Genomic DNA, 20,967 nt, shown 5'->3' with positions numbered 1-20,967 from the left:
TACTTAAAGCTATTGTTTATTATTACAAAAATATTTTTACAATGCTATTCTTGGCAAAAGAAAAATGTTTACCCTCATTGAAGAATGTTGAGTACAATTTTTTGGAAACCAGGTCAAGCATCATGATAATAATACTAAGGTTCAATGTGTCCTAGAGAACTGCTAAATATATCTAAACCATAGTGTCTATTTTTTTAAATGTCTATTAATCCTATTTTCACTTTAAAAAAACTGGAAGCTGAAGAGGAAAGCAAAAAAAAACTTTTAAAATAGATGAAACTCATATTTTAATCACCAGAATTTAGAGTCTAGTCCAGTGATGGCAAACCTTTTGAGCTCGGCATGTCAGCATTTTGAAAAACCCTAACTTAACTCTGGTGCTGTGTCACATATAGAAATTTTTGATATTTGCAACCATAGTAAAACAAAGACTTATATTTTTGATATTTATTTTATATATTTAAATGCCACTTAACAAAGAAAAATCAACTAAAAAAATGAGTTCGCGTGTCACCTCTGGCACGCGTGTCATAGGTTCGCCATCACTGGTCTAGTCTTTCCATTTGTTCTTTAAAAATAACCCCCCCCCCCCATTTTGTTTTGTACTGTGGCAACAAAATAGTTCCAAGCAACTGCTTTAAATCAGTGTTCCCACCCTTTACCAGTCATGGAAAAGGCAAATGTTGAAAGGATAGACAGGGTGTCTTGAGCCAGCCTGTAGTTGGTGGCAGTTGGTGATACATTGTTTATATTTCTCCTCCAAAATTACACTTAAAGTTGTAAAATGAGGCCATTGGCTGTCAAGCCATCACTAAGAACTTCTAGTTTATTTCATGTGAGAGAGGTGGTAATGCTTTTGTGGATTACATACCACAGTTAATACAGTGACCCTGCAAATTATTCATAACTGAGAGGCCACATTTTAAATGCAATGATAGTATCTAATTATACACCATTTACATATCATTATCAGAGCCTTTGAAATAGGAGGAATGCATAATGGTTTTCAGAATGTCCTATAGATCAAAAGAATATACTTTCAAGTGTTCACTTAAAAAAAAGTATGACAGTTAAAAAAAGAAAAAAAAAGTATGACAGTTTAAAGCATTAGGTAACCTTGTCCATCGTTAGAGACTAGAACTTCCAAAGTGAATAAAAGAACCAAGGTTGTGTATGTTTACCTTTAATTTTTGGGAAAATCACAAAAGGAACCATAAGAGGAGCAACCCACTCTTCTCAGCATTCTCTTTAAGACCTGGTGTTTCTCTCCTTTCCTCAGAGAAATAGAAACAAATGCCAATATTCTTTCTTCAAAATACGAAATTACCTTGCATGAATAACCCCTACCAGCACAGGGTTTCATTGGAACTAATTTGCGTAAAAATCAATATAGGCATAGGATCAAGTCTTTGTTTTTTAAGTTTAGGAGAGAAGAGTGCCATCAGAGGCATTTGGAGTTTTGCGTGAGAGCTACAGAAGTTTCAAAAGGATGCATTTAAGATAAAAATCTTGACCTTGGGAAATGCTGGTGACTCGGCCTTGACAACTAAGCACTGATTGCCTCATTCTTTTCCTGCTGTCTATTTTTTATCTAATAGTTGTTATAATGTTTTAAACTGGTTTTTTTGACTTTCCAGAACAATATCTGATTAGCAAATAACACAATTCAGTGACATTCAGCAGTATGCAAATTCCAGACACTGCAATCATGAACACTGTGAAGACAGTCTTTTCTGTGGGCCTGGAAACAAAGCAGTCCACGGTATTGGGACAAGGCCAGGCATTACATTTCACCAGACGCTGCATGGAGAACCCGTCGTACATGATGTAGAAGACGTACATGAAGACAGCTTCAAAGATGACCCGGAAGAAGATGCTGCTGGTATAGGTCCACCACAGTGACCCTTCAATTCGGACCTTCTGGTTTTTGATCTCTTCGATGTCTTTATATTCACTCTTTATCTCTCCCTTAATGAACTTCCTTTTCTTCTCATGCCTGTGGTAGGCCACATGCATGGCCACCAGGAGAGCTGGCGTAGACACGAAGATGAGCTGCAGGGCCCAGAGCCGGATGTGGGAGATGGGGAAGTAGTGGTCGTAGCACACATTTTTGCACCCAGGCTGCAGAGTGTTGCAGGTGAAGTCCGCCTGCTCATCTCCCCACACTTCCTTTGCAGCCACAACCAGGATCATGATGCGAAAAATGAAGAGGACGGTGAGCCAGATCTTCCCAATGCTGGTGGAGTGTTTATTGACACCCCCCAGAATAGTATGCAAAGTGCTCCAATCCATCCTCTGTGGGCAGTTCGCTCTGGAAAAGACAAGACGAACACAATAGAGGAATGACTCATCAGTACAGAATCTGGGAGAGTTCTCTGGGTAAGTAAGCACCCTTAAGTCTCTTTCTGAGCAAACACCAACCCTTATCGAACCTCACCCAAAAGGTGAAAACCAAACCAACTTAATTTGCCATCGGATTAAAATGATGGTTCCCAAACCACCTTGAACCTGTGTTTATGCATTCTCCAATAAAGAGCAGCTTATGCTTATTCACCTGAGTAATTCACCCAATCTTTAGCACATAATAAAAAGTGCTCCTAACTTAGAGGCATAATTGGTGCTGACTGATCCCTCAGCAGACACTCCCTGGGCACTCGAAGAGCAGCATTCAACCGTTCAAGTTGCATTTGCTTGTTAGCCTCACCGCATCACAGGGACTGAATCTGGCTCCATCAACCTTGCTGTAAAGGTCAGTAGGCCATGTCTCCCTACAGAGCCATTTTCCTTAAACTATTTCAATGAATTGTCATGGGCTTGGGATGTAGCAGTGACATGTCTGTTACCAATGGTGAAGTTGACATTTGAGGCACCGCATGTTAAAATTTCACAAAGGGCCTCACTTCCTTTTTCTATATGAAAAAGAATAGGTTGGAAACCTTCTGTCCATGGAGAAAAGCCACTACATGCATAGATGTTTGTGAATGTTTTGAGTATGGACTGGTGGTCCTCACCATCATGCTACACTGATAGCTACCTGTGCTTCTAGAGAGGCACATTATGAAAAAAAGATGACAATAAATGAAACAAAATGACAGTGATTCCCTAGTGATGCCCCACAGGGCGACGCCACTGTACTGAATACTGAAGTTCAGAAAACTCGGTGCGGTATGTACATCTTAATGAAAAGATACTTGAAGCCCGTGGGTCAATCTGCCATGAGCCAGTGGCCTTCTCTTCATCCCAAGGTATGAACTGTCTTCATTTATTCATAGTTACATCCCATCTGTCTCAATCAGCCCCTCTTCTAACAAGATTCCACTTCCCCACACTCCTGATGGGCAATCTGTCTCCACCCCTTCTATGCTGGCAGTGAACCCTCCCTCTTCTCTTACTTAAAAGCATAATGCTCTCCTCATTTTGAGCAAGTTGGTTCCTGTCTCCCCATGGACTTCCTAAGCAGGCTCATCACTTGGCCTCATCTCAGGTGGGTCACCAAGGTATGGCCAAAGCCATTCAATGCCACCTCGGTCAGATCAGGCAGGTGAGTCGTAGAGACCAATCATGGACACAAACCTTGAAATGCACTTCAAAAACATTTAGCCATACTTAGCTTAAAAAAGACAAACATCACTGGAAAAAAATCACAGTGGTTCACTCGGGGTTCAGCCCTGACCCTTTAAATACAGACTGTCTGGAGGTCCTCCTAGGGGTGGACAGTTTAGTCCTGTCCAACAGCAAAACCAAAATTCATAGTCTAATCGAACTATTTTATAGAATTCGACAGTGCAATTCTTCACCGGCACTTACTAAGTGGGAACAGGACACTTACAGAAATAAGTTGTCCATCTGGCTAAAAATGGGGGGGGGGCCATGGGGGCTTATGCCTTTGTCCTCTTCCAAAGTACCAAACACAGACCCCACACTTTTCTATAAACCAGTCCAACCACTATCAGCTGAGAAAACTACAGTGAGTCCTTATTGTTGTTATAGCTGCAACTACCTGTTTGTAGATCCTTTCAGGAAAAGGAGCAAATAAAATTGTAACCCACAAGTGGGACAGGGGTAACAGGTCAAGATGGACTAACGCAGGATGATACCACTGGGGAGCCGCTGTCCTGCCCTTCCTGACCTGGCCCACACTGCCCTGCCATTGCTTGGAACTCTGGCAGAGGAGGCTTCTGTTCTTTAGGGAAGGAACGATGCTCAGAAAAGGTAAAAGCAGTCCTTTACCCTAATTTCTTCTCAATCCCCCCTTTTTTCCTGACAGACCTGACCAGCTGCCTCCACAGAGTGGCCCGCCTTTCTCACAGGTGTCTAATTGTGCCTTAGCACCTGAGTTTTGAAACTGACTCAAGGAGCAAGCAGGGAAATGTCTGTTGCCACTCATCTGAGACAGAGTCCCAACTAAATGGTCATACGTGTCCAATTGTCAGAGGCGGGAGACGTTGATGAGGCTTATGTCCCTCCTCCAGGAGCAGAGGGTTTGTGCCACTGCCTGAAGGAACACTGTTCTCAGCCCCACGCGACCTTCCAGCTGGACAATGCCACCTGGAAATGAAGGCTCTCCGATTGTTCAGGAAAGAGGAACGAGGAAACCGTGTCTCAGGTTTAGGCTGGGGTGCCCTGCTCACAGGGCTGGGCCCAGAGTCCTGGCTCCTGGCCGCAGACTGATGGGAGCGCCCGCTTTGTACAGGTCACCTCCTCCAGGCAGCACTCCTGCTTAACAAATGAAAGCCAGCCTTCCTTCTAAGCAGAGACTTCGGTACTTACACACTCCCGATGGCGTTAGGTTAGACTTCCCAGGAACCGTACCAACAACGACCACCAACAGCACTTTGGAATACGCGGCCCGGGCCCCCTCCTCCGTGGCACACGGCCCGGATCGGTCCCGTGCTGGGGTCACCACGTCCCCTCCCCGCCGTGGCCCGAATCCAATTTCGGAACTCGGTGGAAGACTTTCCCTCTCAACCAATTCTCTCTGGACACCTGCCTGCCGCCCAGATCCGCTGTAGGGACTGCCGGGGACAAGGACCATGCGGGGGCCTCAGTGCGTGCGGGGTCCACCCGGGGACCCGATCCGGATCCCCACTGCCCCCGCCGTCCCGGGTCACTTCTCCGCGACGGGTCCCAGAGCGACCTACCCGGGGACCTACCCCCGCCGGGTCCCACCGTCCCGGACGTCCCAGGTCCCCAATCCGCGCCGGGTCCCCTCCCCCGCCGAGTCCCACAGCTCCCGGTGCCCAGACGCCACGAGCCCGGCGCCGGGCTCACTGGTGACCCGGGGGCTCTGGCGGGGCTGGCTCACCCGCTGCCGACGGAGCGCGCGAGGAGTCCGGTGGCGGGGGCGCTCGCGTGGGTCCTGGGCGGGGCCTGGGTGGTCCCGAGGGGTCCTGAGGGGTCCTGGCCCGGCCGCCTCCTCGCTCGCTGCCCACAGGGCGCCGCCGCCTGGTTGAGAGCCGAGGAGGAGAACTCGGGCGCCTCGGGTCTGCGCACCTGTGGCTCCAGCGGCGCCTTTTAACCGCGCCTGCACCCCGCCTCCTCCCGAACTCGGGACAAAGTCCCGGAGGGGGCGGCTCCTCGCCGCCCGGCCCCCCAGCGCTCGGGCGGGGCGTACCCGACTCCGGGTTCCAGAGCTCCCTTGGGTTCCTGAATCCCCCCTAGTCTCCCGAAGCCCCGAGGACCCCAGGACCCCAGTGTCCCCAGCTCCCCGAGTCCCCAGGTCTCCCCTCCCCAGCCCCGGTCGGAGTCAGGGTCAGAACCTAGGGAGGATGCAGAACTCCGGGGTTTGGATCCCGGCGTTTAGGGGGTGGGGTCAAAGGATAGTTCTTGCTGTTGTTATTTCTACTGGGTCTCTCTCAGGAGTATATTTGAAGTTGGGCTTTAAGTTAAAAAAATTATTATTAGAGCAACAGGCATTCCCAACCATGTGAAGATTTATTTAGTTTTTAAATCCTCACCTGAGGATATGTTCCATTGGTTTTAGAAAGTGGAAGAGAGAGGGAAAGACAGACAGAAACACATTGATTGGTTGCCTCCCGCTGGCGCCCTGACCAGGGCCCTGGCCGGGGAGGAGCCTGCAACGGAGGTACTTGTCCTTGACCGAACCGAACCGAACCTGGGACCCTTGGGTCTGCACACCCACACTCTATCCAATGAGCCAAACCGGCTAGGGCTAACCAGCCATGTGAAGCTTTAAGTTCAGGCCACAGAGGGTCCTGGTCCCTGAGGAGTTGCCCCAGGGCAGGTTCCCTCTTAAGGAATCTGGGGACAGAGGGTGAGGAAGTGGCATCGCCAGGTCTGGCCAAGTCTCCACTTCTTTCTCCCCAAAGCCTAGCAGATGAGCTTGACAACCGCCTCCTTGGTTTCTCCATTTCATTTGGTCACTTTCAACAATATGCCCAGGGTGGGAGTCTTGCTGGCAAGTGGGGGTCGAGCCAGGCTTTGCCAAGGGCGGGGGAGAAGCACCACTGGAGCTGTCCTTCCTGTGCCCTGCTGCTTCCTCCTCCCACAGGTGAGAAATCGCAAGGAGGTGACTCAGTTTGGGGTGGGGGAAGCCCAGATTGTTCCGCAAGGAAGGAAAGAGAACGAGTGAAGCCTATGACCTTCCTGACCCTACACATGCCCCACTAAAGGGCCCAGTGCCAGAGCTTCTGGAGAAGATGGCCGCAGCTGGTTCTTCTCCTAAAGACTGACCTCGAAGGAGTAAGGCATCACGGTTCACATCTGGTTGGGTATTTTGACGTCTGGAGACACAGGTGACAGAGAGTGGATATTCACAAAACAAGTGGATGGAGAATTGAAGTTGCAAGAGCAGACCATGTTGGGGACATTTGGCCTGGCCTCAGTGGAACCCTGTCCCTGCACAGAGCACCAGAGTGGAGACACGGCTGACTTGCCTTTACTTGAGTCCAGTTCTGTGTTAAGCAAAAGATGACAATGATTCATCCTGACTGGGCAGATCTGGTCTCAGGAATGAATTTCCATCATTGTCACCATGAGCTTGAGGGTTTTGACTTTTCTTTGTAAAACTGGCACCCATCGCCATGGGCCAACTTGAGCCGGTCTTGTACTGGTGCACAGGAGCCTTGTCCTGAGGTCACCACCCCGCCTTCCAGCTTTAAGTCTTAGTCTTTAAGGGTGTATTTCATGAAGAGACAAAGCCCCACAGCTGCTCAGCCCTGCTTGGCCCATCCAAGAGATTTGCTGACTTGACTGGTTAGGAATGACAAGGCCAAGCTGGGTGGAGTTCAGACACCTTGGTTTGAGCACACCTTGGGATGCAGTGAGAGGTGGCTACATGGACTGGGGGGCCGGGGCTAGCTATGGGGCCGTCCTTTAGTTTTCAAGACAGGACTGTTCAGGTCTGTTAGAGTCCTGGTGGGTTGGAGTGAAGGGAGGGTCCAGAACCACTGTAGGAACCCAGCTGATGAAGATGGTTTGCAAATGGAAAGTTGACTCACTTTCCCCATTGACAAATCTCACCATAGGACTTAATGTCTTCACCGTGATTGCAGGGTGCTGTTCAGCTGCCCTTTCCCTGTTTCCTCTTATTCTCCTGATTTGCATAATTAGTGTGTTAATTTGCATAATATGTGTTATTGGCTAATTGGACATTTAGCCACTCTGTATTTTAGGATATTCAGCTCTACAATTCAGCACTTGGTTTTATTTTGTTGTGTGTGTTTCTGTTTTTCTGTGCTGGTGTTTTCTTCCTAACCAGATTTAGATTCTTCTAGGGTAGAAAATCTTGTGTGTATGTGTCCTCAAGAGTAGAGGAGAAAGAGGTAAATAGAAAAGGGTCTCAAGCTTGGAAATTTGAAGTTATCTCCAAATAAACTTAGACATATACACAATTACACAAATTACAGCACAAATTAATATTTTTATAAATCTTATAATTATTCTTGTGTGGAGCACTGTTTTGGTTAAAGGCAGTATTTATTAAATATAAACATTGAGAATTTGCCTTAATTTTGTCACTTTGTTTTCACGCATCTTCATCTTTTAACATACAGCCTCTAGAGCAGTGGTTCTCAACCTTCTGGCCCTTTAAAATATAGTTCTTCATGCTGTGACCCAACCATAAAATTATCTTCGTTGCTACTTCATAACTGTAATGTTGCTACTGTTATGAATCATAATGTAAATATCTGATATTCAGGATGGTCTTAGGCGACCCCTGTGAAAGGGTCGTTCGACCGCCAAAGGGGTCGCGACCCACAGGTTGAGAACCATTGCTCTAGAGGAAGCACTGCCCAGCCCTGCTGTGTTCCTTCCAGCGGTCCCAGCACCACAACACTGGGGTGCTCAGGGCTGCCTGCTGCCTGATTGGCACACCTTTGTCTCATTAACTTGTAGGCACTGAACAACTTAGAGTTTTTGACTTGGCTTTACGGTAAAAAGCAAAACAAAACGAAAAACTCAATTCTGGTGTCTCCTGGGAAGGTAGTGAATGAAACTGACCGAGGATTGTTAATTCCCAGGAGAAACCGCACACTTATCAAATGACTATTGATGATTAACTGACGAGGATCTGTTACAGCCACACCTGGTCACTTCAGAGTGTCAGAGGTACGTCTGACTACTATTTTCATGTACATTCATAATAGCAAGCAGGTAAGTCCCAGGTGTTTATAAGTGAGCTGAACCTTCATGCGGATATTTAAAGTGATGCAGTTGTCAAGTTATAAGCTATTTGGTATTTTAATTTGATAGTTCTGTTATAAATAAACCGAAAAGAAAGAAGTTGCTATGGTGCAAAGTCAGTGGGAGACAAATACAATTTCTTAACATATTTGAATGAATGATTGCTTTTTAGCTACATAATAAGGCAACCCCTTGCATTCCCCCAGGAAGGGTACTCTCTATGTACATAAAAATGTCTTAGTTACACATCTGACTCACGAACCATATGTAGGTGAGAGCATAAAATGTCTCGAGACAAGAAGAGACTTGTGAGAGAATGGAGGCCCTGTTCAAACACTTGGCAGTTTTAGAGCAAGTTAGGTCCTTTGAATCTCTCTTAGCTGTTAGTTATTAACACCATTAGCAATTGGTCTACACTCACCTTCTTGACTTTGCTGTTGTGCTATTAATCAGATAAATATAATTGACTAAAAAAAAGAAAAAATTAGACTTCTTCAAAAGAGCAGTGGGAAACAAGGTAGAATGAGACCCTGGCATCTCTGAGTAATTAATAACAGCTTACACATGATGAATATCAGGAGTGGCCTACATATGACCATTTTTAATTTTTGTGATTATTTTGACAGAAAAACGGCATTTCACTATGATTTCTCTCTGCATCATTGACCCACATCCTCACTTATGGATTCTGAAAATTGTTAATGTCAAATCATTTAGGGAAAAAACACACACAAGTGTTACAGTCACAGAGTTAAACAACAACAACAACAACAACAACCCTTAGACTTCAACAATTTAATTGTCCTTTTCACTTTTAAATTAAAGGTATCTCATAAAAAGCCCACCTTTTGAATCACGACTAAAACTGTTACAAGGCTTTCCATTTTCCCCATTCTAATTTTATATTCACACATAAAATATTTTTGGGAAATTCGAATTGCTGGACATTCTCAGTTGCAAGCCAAGGGTAAAGTAAGTCTATTTCCTTGACTTTACTGTATATGCTCTTTTACTACCATTTAAGCAGATTGTGAAGAAATTACAAAGTTTCTTCCAAATGTGTTTGTATCAAAAGCACATTTCAGCCAGAAATGAATGAAAAGCTGTAACTCCCTAGGCAAACTGGTAGGGAAAATTCACTTCCATTGAACATAAAAATTAAATTTTGTAAGCTATGGTGGCTTGTCAAAATGGAAACTGTATCCTTCACAAATTACAAAAGAAATTTCTACATTTTAGCTTGTGTTACAACAATATTGTGCTATATGTCATCTTGAAGAACTTTCAAAATAAGTTGGAGAATAGTAAACATCCATATTTTGAGCTGCTTTAGTTAAAAAAAAATTACAGAAGTAAGTTTAACAAGCAATGATTTCCAGGTTATAGTATTTGATAGATGACAGGAGCTTTTCATGACATGCTAGTCTAGAATGTTCTGAATTTAAATTTGTCATTCTCTGGAAACCACCAACTACAAGGTTAGTTTTGCTCCTGAGGCTCCAGTCATATGGATGTTGTCTGACTTGGATATGAAGTCTTAGAATTCAGAACTGAGCTTGTGTGTTTGCTATTCATCTAAACTTCTCCTTAAACTGTTTCAGAGATGTTTTTGCTTTGAAGGAAGAAATACATATTGGTGTGGAGAATTCTCTGATCTAATCTTATCCCTAAATAAATCCCTTTGCCAGGAAAAACAAAACCCCACAAAACAAACAAAAAACTCACTTGCAATACCCTGAGAGTTCAGTAGATGGCACTGGGCAGACTTGCTTTGTAAAATGCACATCCGTGGAAGATAGTGGGATAAAAATGGAAAATATTTTCTTCTAGTGTTGCTTGTCCCGACCTCATTAGTAGGCTGGGACATAAATTTCTATCCTCCCCGCCCCCCCCCCCCCCCATCAAATGAAATATAATAAAATAGAAAATGTCAGAAAGCATTGTTCTTAGTAAGGGTTAAGTAATGTTTTTTGAAATGTTTGTTTTGTGTGTGTGTTTTTCATACTCATTTGTGTGCTGAACCCAATGTAAAGTGTACTTCTTTCTGCAGATCTCCATCACAAAAGGTCAGAAAGCCACTGTTCTATTCCATTCCCAGGGCATATCACAATGGCCTCAGGTGAAAGGTGCTGTTACTGAGAGGTCAGACATGGAGGCTCTAAGAGCAGCCCTTTGCTCTGCTGTGCCTTTTTTGAGCTCACAGCCCAGTGATCCCAGAAACTGCAAGCTGGTGGAATTTATTGATAGTTAGGCTGCTTAATAATCTTAATTCATGCTAGAGAAGGACCTCCTTCCATTAGACTTCCATTACCCAGTGCTCATCTGTGATCTGAGGACGTTGGATTCATGGGGTGCATGAGAAGCAATAGCAGCATTCTATTAGGTCTTTTAGCACCTTAATAAGATTACTTGCCTAATATATATATTGGTTTGATATCTAGTATGATCTGTGCTCAAAAGTCATGGATCAGCCATTTTAAAGGACCAAATGGAGACTTTAATATATATATTTTTTAATTTAAAGAACCAGACAGAGACTTTTAAAGTCAAAAGTATAGATTGGATAATTGTGCTTTGGGAAAGAGGAGGCAGTAAATATAATGCCTTTTATTTTTTCCTTATTGCTTTGAAATAAATAAATGATGGTTTTGGACTACTCTTTTATTGTGATATGGGGGCTCCTGTACATATTGTGCAATGTTGGTGGAGATGGTATTTGTCAATCTGGAGGATCATGGTATCATCATTTTAATCACCATCTGGCGGGAAACATTCATTTTTTTCTTACAGGCTACATGACTTTGCATACTAGATTATTAGGTCAGTAGGCCTTGGAAAAACAAAGTTCTTACTTACAATTTACCAAAGGAAAAAAAAAATAGGCTGTTGTAGAAGTATCATGCTTAAATGACTAATTTAGATTGTGTAACTGACACACAAAAACACAAAAAGCATAAATGAAGGCATCTCTAGGTGTAACCCAAAGCAAAGGTCACTGTGTTAATTATTTACCCACAACTACTTGATATCTTGAAATGTGCCAAATCCTTTTGTTTATTTCATTGTATAATTTTATAAGAAAAGTATTTTTCATCTTATTCTATAGATATAGAAACTAAGTCTTAAGAATCCAGAAATTTAAAAAAACAATGAGGTGACCATTTTTACTAATTTCTTTTGTGTATTTTAAGAATTTCTTTGTATATATGAATGTGATTGAATCTGTGTGTGACTCAAATCTATATGAATATAGATGACTTTTCTTTCCTCTTTTACACAAAAGGTAAAGCATTGTGTATATTGTCCTATACTTCGCTTTTCTCACTTAATATATCATGAGAAACATTTTGTACAAGTAATAATGAGCTTCCTCATTCTTTCACACAATTTATAGTATTCCTTTATAGAATTATGTAATTTAATAAAAAATTCTCTATTAATAGCCATTTGGGTTGATTCTAATCCTTTGCTGTTACAAACAACACTATGGCTTCTGTTTCCACTTAGGATATAGGATGTAATACACCATTATTCCTACGGTAACCATAACAAAAAACCTGCTAAAAGGGAAAACCATACTTTTCCATAGCAATTATGAAAGAACTGTGAACAGAATAAACTTCAATGAACTAAATTACAGGGAGCAATGGTGATCAGAGAGCCACAGCTACTTCCATATCTGGGGGAAGTGCTTGGGAAGATGGAGAAGCAGGCCTCCTATAAATGAAGAGACTTTATAGAGTTGAGGAAGAATCAGCCAAAATCCTAATAATACTATGGGTTGCCACATGGATTGGAATTTTAAAATGCCTCAAATACAAAAAAAATTGTTTGGCTCAACAATCACTACCACCCTGCCCCCAATTTTACTGCAAAAGTGGCAGTGTAGGCAAGGCTGAAAAACAGAGAATTGCACAATTTCACAGTGGTTGAATTTTGGAGTGGTGCTGGAGCTGAAGGCAAGGTGAGCCAAAACTACATGATGGCTATGTCTCAACCTCCTTCCTAGTTCAAACACTGACAAAATCAAAGAGACTAGCTACTCCACAGTGGGGGTGTAGGAAATCGAAGTTGGACTGAAGGGCAAAGTGGAATTTCCTTGTTTTTATTAGATAGCAGAGGTACACTCAATTTTATTAACACTACTGATAAGTCTCAGATCAAATTGATACTTGATGAAATCTGAATGATCAAGTACTCATTCTAGCCACCTTTCAGAGAAAAAGACTTGTACCCACTGGGAAAAAACACCCACACGCACACAAAGAAACAAAACAGCCCTGGTGATTCTGTCATATGCAATGTCCAACACTGAGTGAAAAAATTATAAGACACATGAAGAAATAGGAGAATAAGACCCATAATACGGAGGAAAAAAACACTCATTAGAAGCAGACTCACAGGTAGGTTGAAAGATTTGTCCAGGTGACTTTGATATCTGGCAACACATCAGTGAGACCTATTCTAGAAGTTTCCCTTTCCCACTTCCAATATAATAATTCTCAACAAAATATCATAGTACTTCCAACTTTTGTAGATGTTTATACTTTCAACTTTTAAAGATAGGACTTTTGAGCATCATTTTTATCCAATGGTTATGTTACTAACAATAATAAGCTACTGCTTTTATTCATGTCAAACCACACAGGTCACTTTTACCCTTGCCTTTGTTTACCTTCTTCCCACCTTCCTTCCACCAAGTCTAGGCCCTGGGTTTAGTGTCTGAGGGCAGAAAATGAGGCAAATGCTGTCAAGAAGACCTGAGACTTGGTGTCCACATCCTTCCATTTCTCTATCACTCTGAGGCAGTGTAACAGGGCAGAGGGTCAGTGACACCTGAATTTGAGGCTTTGCTCTTTTCCTCAGAGTCTGTTCTCTCTGTGTAAGATGAGGGTCAGTACTTCCACTGTGTACAATGTCTAGTTTGGCACCAGGCTTGCAGGAGGTGCTTGAGAAGTTAGGATCTCCAATTTAAAGAGATTCACTTTGCATGAAGGAAGAAGTAAGACTTGGAGGAAGAAATAGCAAGAGCCAGAAATCTACCTACCTCCATCCCCTGCCCTGGGCTCGCCTTGTATCTGTGCCCAAGGCTCTCGTCAGTCCAGGAGGTACAGCCACTCTGATACAGAGCAAATGGGGACACTGGGTCCTCACCTTGTGATGGGCTTGGCTTCTGACCTTTTGTCTGTATCAGAGAAGATAAGGGAGAACATTTTGAAAGAAAGGAGAAAGAAGATAGCCACAGAAAAACAAAGCAAAGGAGCTGGCAAAGAAAGAAGTGAGGCCTGTGGCACCAAAGGAAGCAGAAATGGATAAACTAAGTAGGATAAAGACAGAAAGCAGATCCTGAAAAGAATTTATCAGAAGTCTTTAATGTGGTTTTATTTGTGAGGAGAGTGATGAGTGACTTCAGGGTGTTAGAGAGAACCGCTTATCTGAAGTCTGGAGACCAGGCTGACTGACCATGGAGGTTGCCCTTTGTGTACAGCAGAGGCAAGGGCTGGGCAGAACAGGGCCACCACAGGGAGGGAAGGGTGTGATTGACTAAGCCCAGCCCCTTCCCCATGTAGGACAAGTTGCTGAAAGGACAAACTCATGTTTTGAGTCCATAGGGCTGAAGAGAGGTGAATCAACATGTAGTGTTAATATAACCATTTTTATTATCCTGTGACTGAACGTGAAAGACTTACAGATGCATTTCCAGAGAGGAAATATTTCAGAGATACAGCTATTTTCAAGGAGCCTGCTTGAAATGCCAAGTATCTGTTTCTGAAGACCAGCTTGAGGCTAACGGGAGGGAATGTCTGAATGCAGGTTCTCCACTCCCCTTCCAGGTGACTGAATTAGACCCTTTGGAGTGGGCCTTGGGACGAGCATTTTATGATTTCACCAAGCAATTCCTGGGCACGCTGAAATTTGACAAGTTTGCCTGCTCCAGAGGAACCTGAAACAAAGCTGGCTGTATAAAAACCAACTCAGAAGTCTGTTAAAAATACAGATTCTTGGTACAGATTCTTGGGCTGTGGGACCAGAGAGTCTGATTTAGTAGGTTTGGGAAACTATGGTCTGTAGTTTATATTAATTTGGTCCTTATGATTTTATAACCATACTATTAGCACTATTTTGACAGATGTGTTTCAGGGGAGACTTAAGATGTTGACCCTATTAATGTTAACTTCAGTTGGAGGGGTGTCCATCTTTTGCTAGGATTGTACCTGTGGTGAATGGGGAGGAGGCACAATATGACAATTTCAAGTTCCAAGTATCTGGTAAGTAGGCTAGAGCATCTCTTTGGTCTTAATGCTAAATCCAGTGTTTGGAAGCCCCTTTTATGATCAGAATCTAGATCATTCATAGGTTTTGTTTAGGGCTGAAGTTCAAGCAGAAACACTCAATTCTCTCTCCAGTATGCCTCCCATTCTCTGAACATTGATAACCAGTCAAAAGAGACTGTCTTAAGTTGTAATAATATGTTTTGAATAGGATACTAATCTCTTAGTAAGAGATTAGTAAGGGTAACAACATACAAAGAAATAATTACTTATAGCTTTGTGCTAACTATAATTTAAAATACCACATTAATCCTGAATCTATAAATATATGTTATTTTAGCAGAAAAATTAGAAATAAATTATTTTAGTGCCTGTCTAATAAATCATACCCAGAAACAACTTAGGTGAAAAAGTACCTTTATGTTTCTGAGGTTGTTTAATGATGGAATCTCTGAGGTCTATAGTTTTATCTTTAGAAAGATTCGTGGCCATAGTTTTACAATTAATTTAATTCCTCATCTTGGTGAGTTTTTCCCACTGCACTCTGACATCTGAATAGTTTCTTATTTTAAAAAAATATATTTTTATTGATTTCAGAGAGGAAGGGAGAGGGAGAGAGAGATATAAACATCAATGATGAGAGAGAACCATCGATAGGCTGCCTCCTGCACGCCCCACACCAGGGACCAAGCCTGCAACCCGGGCATGTGCCTCTTCTGGAATCAAACCCAAGACCCCTCAGTCCACAGGCCGACGCTCCATCCACTGAGCCAAACCGGCTAGGGCCATTTGAATAGTTTCAAGGCATTCTGTCACTTCAACCTTTTCCCCTCTTAGAATGACCTCAAAAGGCCTTGGCTGGCCACACTCAGTTCTTCCATCAGCATTCACCTAAGTACTCCAGTGGGTAAGAGAAACCATGGCAACAGCAGTGCTGGCAATTAGGGAAGTTGCTCACAAAAAGGATTAATATTCAAGATTCAAATTATTTCCACATACGTTTATTGATGCCCACTATGTGAAGGGATATATTTTGGGAGTAAAGGGGACTGGCTGTCCTTTGTCCAGGAGCCCCCATCCTAGTGGAGAAGTGAGGAGATCACTCAAGTACAAATGCCCACAGAGTGACCCTGGAGGGGGAGGTGAGGAGGAAGAGGTTCTGCCTGGGGTGAAGCAGAGGGAGTTTTTGGAATGAAGACTTTGAACTAGTCTAGAACAGGCTGGAGGAGGGGCAGGCAGAGGGGACATTCCAGGCAGGAAAGAGCCTAGAGGTAGGGATAAGTGAGCAGCCCTCGGGAAAACAGTGAGAAATTTGAGCATACATGCTAATGTTAGAGGACTTGATGTCATACTATCTATCAGTTTATAGAAAATAAAAAGGATGGAAGAAAATATTAAGTAACACCAGAAATATGCAATCAGCAAAGTCTAGGCTGTGAGAAACTGGGAGACAAATGACCCAGATTCTGAGAGAAAAAAGAAAATTGCAAAAAAAGAAAAAGAAGTGGAAGGAAACCAATAGATTAAAGAGATTTAAGAGACCAATTACAATATATGGATTTCACTGATTTCTATTCAAACTATTATTTAAAAAGAAAGGAAATTTTTACTCTGGGAAGCTGCTTGATGTACTTTTCCCTATACTTCTGGCTAAGTACAACTAAAATCCTGGAAATTATATAAAAACAAACATAAGAAGTCTGAAAGTTGGAGAGAAGAAGGTAAACCAGGTAGGGACCTTAGGTGGGGGAATGGTTGCCTGTTGTTTTTGCCTCGTAAATACCAAACTGAAGGAGGCAGTAATCCAAAAAAAACAATGGGTCCAGACAAAAACAAAAAAACTCAAACAACACAAGAAAAGCCTGCTCTCTAGTCAAAGGACCAGGAAAAGGGAAGCCTAGCAACTCAGAAAAGTTTTAGATAATAACTGCTCTACACCAGTTAAACATAATAGAAAAAATATGCCTCTACTCAACAATAGCAAAGAGGGAACCTAGACAACCTGTGAACCCTGAGGAGCGGAGCATTTACTAAGAAGGGCTCCTGGTGGCTAACTGGGCTCAAATTTATAAAGCAGAGGCCTAAAGCCATTTCTTCACAGGGGTCTCTCATGCTAAACTGCACTTCAGGGAAAAGCCTACACTGAACTTCCTACCTCTCTGCTGAACTGCCTGCCTGCACTGTGTTTCTGCCATCTGTGCCAGCCCTTAGAAAAGAGTTCCTGGAATCCTATTTCAGCCAATAGGACTGAGGCTTCCCCATCTAACCAGAGCATTGCAGCTCTGACCAATCAGAGCAGACCAATTAGGGCAGAGTCTTTTGGACCAATCAAACTATGAAGATTTGGCATCCTCATTTGCATGAGGACAGACCAATCAGGAACCAAGGGTGGGACTTCTTTCTTTTTAAAATTCTTTATTGTTTAAAGTATGACATATAGTATTACATATGTCTCCTTTTCCCTCCATTGACCTCTCCCTAGCCACCCCCACACCTCAGCACATGCCCTCACCCTCCTAGTGTCTGTTTCCATTGGTTATGCTTACATGCATGCATACAAGTCCTTTGGTTGATTTCTTACCCCCTTTCTCCCTTCCCTGCCTTCCCCTCTGAAGTTGGACAGTCTGTTTGATGATTCTCTGTCTCTGAATCTATTTTTGTTCATCAGTTTATGTCGTTCATTATATTCCACAAATGAGTGAGATCATGTGATATTTATCTTTCTCCGACTGGCTTATTTCACTTAGCATAATGCTCTCCATGTCCATCCATGCTGTTGTGAATGGTAAGAGTTCTTTCTTTTTTACAGCAGCGTAGTATTCCATTGTATAGATGTACCACATTTTTTTTAATCCACTCATCTGCTGATGGGCACTTAGGCTGTTTCAAAATCTTGGCTATTGTAAATTGTGCTGCTATGACCACAGGGGTGCATATGTCCTTTCTGATTGGTGTTTCTGATTTCTTGGGCTATATTCCTAGAAGTGGGATCATTGGGTCAAATGGGAGTTCCATTTTTAATTTTTTGAGGAAACTCCATACTGTTTTCCACAGTGGCTGCACCAGTCTGCATTCCCACCAGCAGTGCACGAGGGTTCCCTAGTGGGACTTCTGTCCATTTAAGCCAGCTCCCCTCTGGCTTGGGGAGAGCACTTTCCCTTTCTACCAGAGCAGAGTGAAGCAGACTGGGTCAGACGGGTGCAGAGTGGAGCACAGCAGAGTGAAGCAGACCATCCTGCAGTGGAGCAGACCAGCACAATGCAAGGTATGGAGCAGAGCAGTTCATCAAGGAGCGGAGTAGAGTCATGTAGCCTAAGAGGGGCCTGGCCCCAGAGCTGTCCTGCAGCTGTGCTGTATCACATTTGAGCTGTTTTACACTGAAGAAAGTTTTCTTATTCACTGCACCTCAAATTGCGGATTCTTGTTGGTGTTAAATTGGCACCAATGACTATTGGTGACATGCCTTAGTGAGATTTTCATGAGGTGATGTCAGAGAAGGTAAAGATAAAGCTGAGGCTTTCACCCCACTGGATGGTAACAAGGCTCCATACCCTGTGGCAGTGGTTATCAACCTTCCTAATGCTGCAACCCTTTAATACAGTTCCTCATGTATGGAAACTAAAATTTGTGCCCCGGGGGGGGGGGGGGGGGGGCTCAGCCCTGCCTGTGCCCTCTCGCAGTCTGGGACCCCTTGGGGGATGTCTACCTGCTGGCTTAGGCCCGCTCCCCAGAGGATCAGGCCTAAGCTGGCAGTCAGACATCCCTCTGGCAGCCCAGGAGCCCTTGGGGGATGTCCACTTGCCAGCGGGGAGCAGGCCCAAGCTGCAGTTGGACATCCTTAGCACTGCTGAGGAGGCAGGAGAGGCTCCTGCCACCACCGCTGTGCTGGCAGCTGTCAGCCTGGCTTGTGGCTGAGCAGAGCTCCCCCTGTGGGAGCGCACTGACCACCAGGGGGAAGTTCCTGCATTGAGGGTCTGCCCCCTGGTGATCAGTGTGTGTCATAGTGACCAGTCATTCCCAGTTGTTCTGCTGTCAGGGTCAATTTGCATATTACCCTTTTATTATATAGGATATCTGATATGCAGGATGTATTTTCATTGTTAAAAATTGAACATAATTAAAGCATAGTGATTAATCACAAAAACAATATGTAATTATATATGTGTTTTCTGATGGTCTTAGGCAACCCCTGTGAAAGGGTCGTTCGACTCCCAAAGGGGTCACGACCCACAGGTTGAGAACCGCTGCCCTGTGGTGTCAGTGGAGACCAAGTCAGGAGCCTGCACCCCACCTCTACATGGCACCTTTCCCTCTCTCCTGGGTTGGTGTCAGTGGAGGCCTGGTGGAGAGTCAGGACTTTCATCATTGCCCACTAGTAATCAGGCCACCCCTACCCACTAGGTATCAGTGAATACCCCATGGGAGCTAAAGCTCCCTCCCCTGCCCAGCAACCACAAGAAGCTCTCCTCATCTCATATGTCAACAGAGGCCAAGTGAAAAACCTGAACTTTTACCTTCCCCTGACAGTAACAAGGTGATACCCATCCTCTTCTGTTCTGGAATGGTGTCAGAGAAAGCAAGCCAGAACACACGGCTTACGTGAGATTCAGTGTCTCATAATATACTACCTGAAATATGCAGGTTCCAATCAGAAATCCCTTGTCATACCAAGAAGATTTCAAACTGAATGAAAAAAGCAAACAAACCAATATATACTAAAGCCACAATGACAGAAATATTAAAATAAACTGACAAAGATTTTAAATGTCATGAGAAAAATACTTCAATGAGCAATTACAAGCATGTTTGAAACAATGAAAAAATAGACAACCTGAGCAAGAAATAGAAAGTATAAACAAGAACCAAATGACAATCTTGGTACTAAAAAATATAATAACCAAAATAAAATGCTCAGTGGGTGGGCTCAACAGTAGATGGGTGAAAGAGAGGAAATAATTGGTAGGCTAAAGAAATAAAACCCACTTGATCTGAACAAGAGAGAGAATATAGATCGGAAAACAGAGACCTCTATTTCTACAACAGAAGCCCAAATATTTGTGTCATTGGAATCCCAGAAGGAGAGGAGAACAAGGGCAGGACTTAAAAAGTACTCAAAAAAATAATGGCTGAAAGATTTCCAAATTTAGCTGGAGATATAAATCTACAGGTTGAAGAAGTTAAGCCCACATTGGACAAACTCAAAGTAACCATGCCAAGACCACATCATAATTAAACTTGGGAAAAGTAACGTAAAATAAAATTTTGCCTTGGTCACCAGTGTTGCTAAGTGCTTAGAGTGTCGGCCCATGTGCTAAAGGGTCTTGGGTTCGATAACTGGTCAAGGACACATACCTGGGTTGCAAGTTTGCTCCCCACCCCTGATTGGGGCATATGCGGGAGGCAACCAATTAATGCATTTTTCTCATATCAATGCTTCTCTCTCTTTCTATCTCTCCCCCTCTCTCTCCCCCCCCCTCTCTCCTTGCCTCCCTCCCTTCCTCTCCCTCTCCCTCCATTCCATCATCCTCTTTCTGAGAAACAATGGGAAAAATATCCTTGGTTGAGGATATATATATTTGAGGTCTGATGCATGAAATTCGTGCATGGGCCTTTGGCCCTGGCCCCGGCCCACCACCACCACTGCAGCCAGGGGCCTCTGCTGCCTCTGTTGCCTCTGCTGTGGCCCCCCCGCCCACTGCAGCTTTGTCCGGAAGGAAGGACATCGGTCTAATTAGCATATTACACTTTTATTATTATAGACTAGAGGCCCGGTGCACAAAAATTTGTGCACTGGTGGGCGGGGGGGAGGGCGGGGGGGAATGTCCCTCAGCCTCACTTGTGCCCTCTCACAGTCTGGGACCCCTCGGGAGATAATGACCTAATGGCTTAGGCCTGCTCCAGGGTGGCAGAGGGCAGGCCCAATCCCTAGGTGCAGCCCCTGGTCAGGCTCAGAGCAGGGCCGATTGGGGAGTTGGGGCGCCGCCCCCTGTCATGCACAGAGCAGGGCGGATCGGGAGGTTGTGATGCCACCCCCAGTCACACTCAGGGT

At 43.9% G+C, this 20,967-nt stretch overlaps 1 protein-coding gene across 2 annotated transcripts; it reads right to left on the bottom strand.

The window, feature by feature from the left end:
• GJB2 (gap junction protein beta 2) lies at nucleotides 1-5,503 on the bottom strand. 2 transcript variants are annotated; one of them, XM_070407524.1, is made up of 2 exons: nucleotides 5,306-5,503; nucleotides 1-2,311 (listed from the first exon to the last, which is right to left on the bottom strand). In XM_070407524.1, the coding sequence occupies exon 2, from the start codon at nucleotides 2,290-2,292 to the stop codon at nucleotides 1,612-1,614; it is 681 nt and encodes a 226-aa protein (XP_070263625.1). In that variant the 5' UTR covers nucleotides 2,293-2,311; nucleotides 5,306-5,503; the 3' UTR covers nucleotides 1-1,611. The 2 variants fall into 2 exon arrangements, with proteins under 2 accessions (XP_070263625.1, XP_070263626.1); XM_070407525.1 differs by lacking the exon at nucleotides 5,306-5,503 and adding an exon at nucleotides 5,142-5,208.
• Nucleotides 5,504-20,967: the final 15,464 nt, after the last annotated feature.

The sequence above is a fragment of the Myotis yumanensis genome, unplaced genomic scaffold (genome assembly GCF_028538775.1).
Source record: "Myotis yumanensis isolate MYYU_CA2020_CCGP unplaced genomic scaffold, mMyoYum1.0.hap1 SCAF_3, whole genome shotgun sequence".
NCBI classification, from domain to species: domain Eukaryota; kingdom Metazoa; phylum Chordata; class Mammalia; order Chiroptera; family Vespertilionidae; genus Myotis; species Myotis yumanensis.
The sequence above is the reverse complement of the archived record's forward strand: the minus strand, read 5'-3'. Positions and strand labels throughout refer to the sequence as shown.

Coding starts and splice junctions, on each gene's coding strand:
- GJB2 (XM_070407524.1), bottom strand. CDS start 2,292: ATGGATTGGAGCACTTTGCATACTATTCTGGGGGGTGTCAATAAACAC.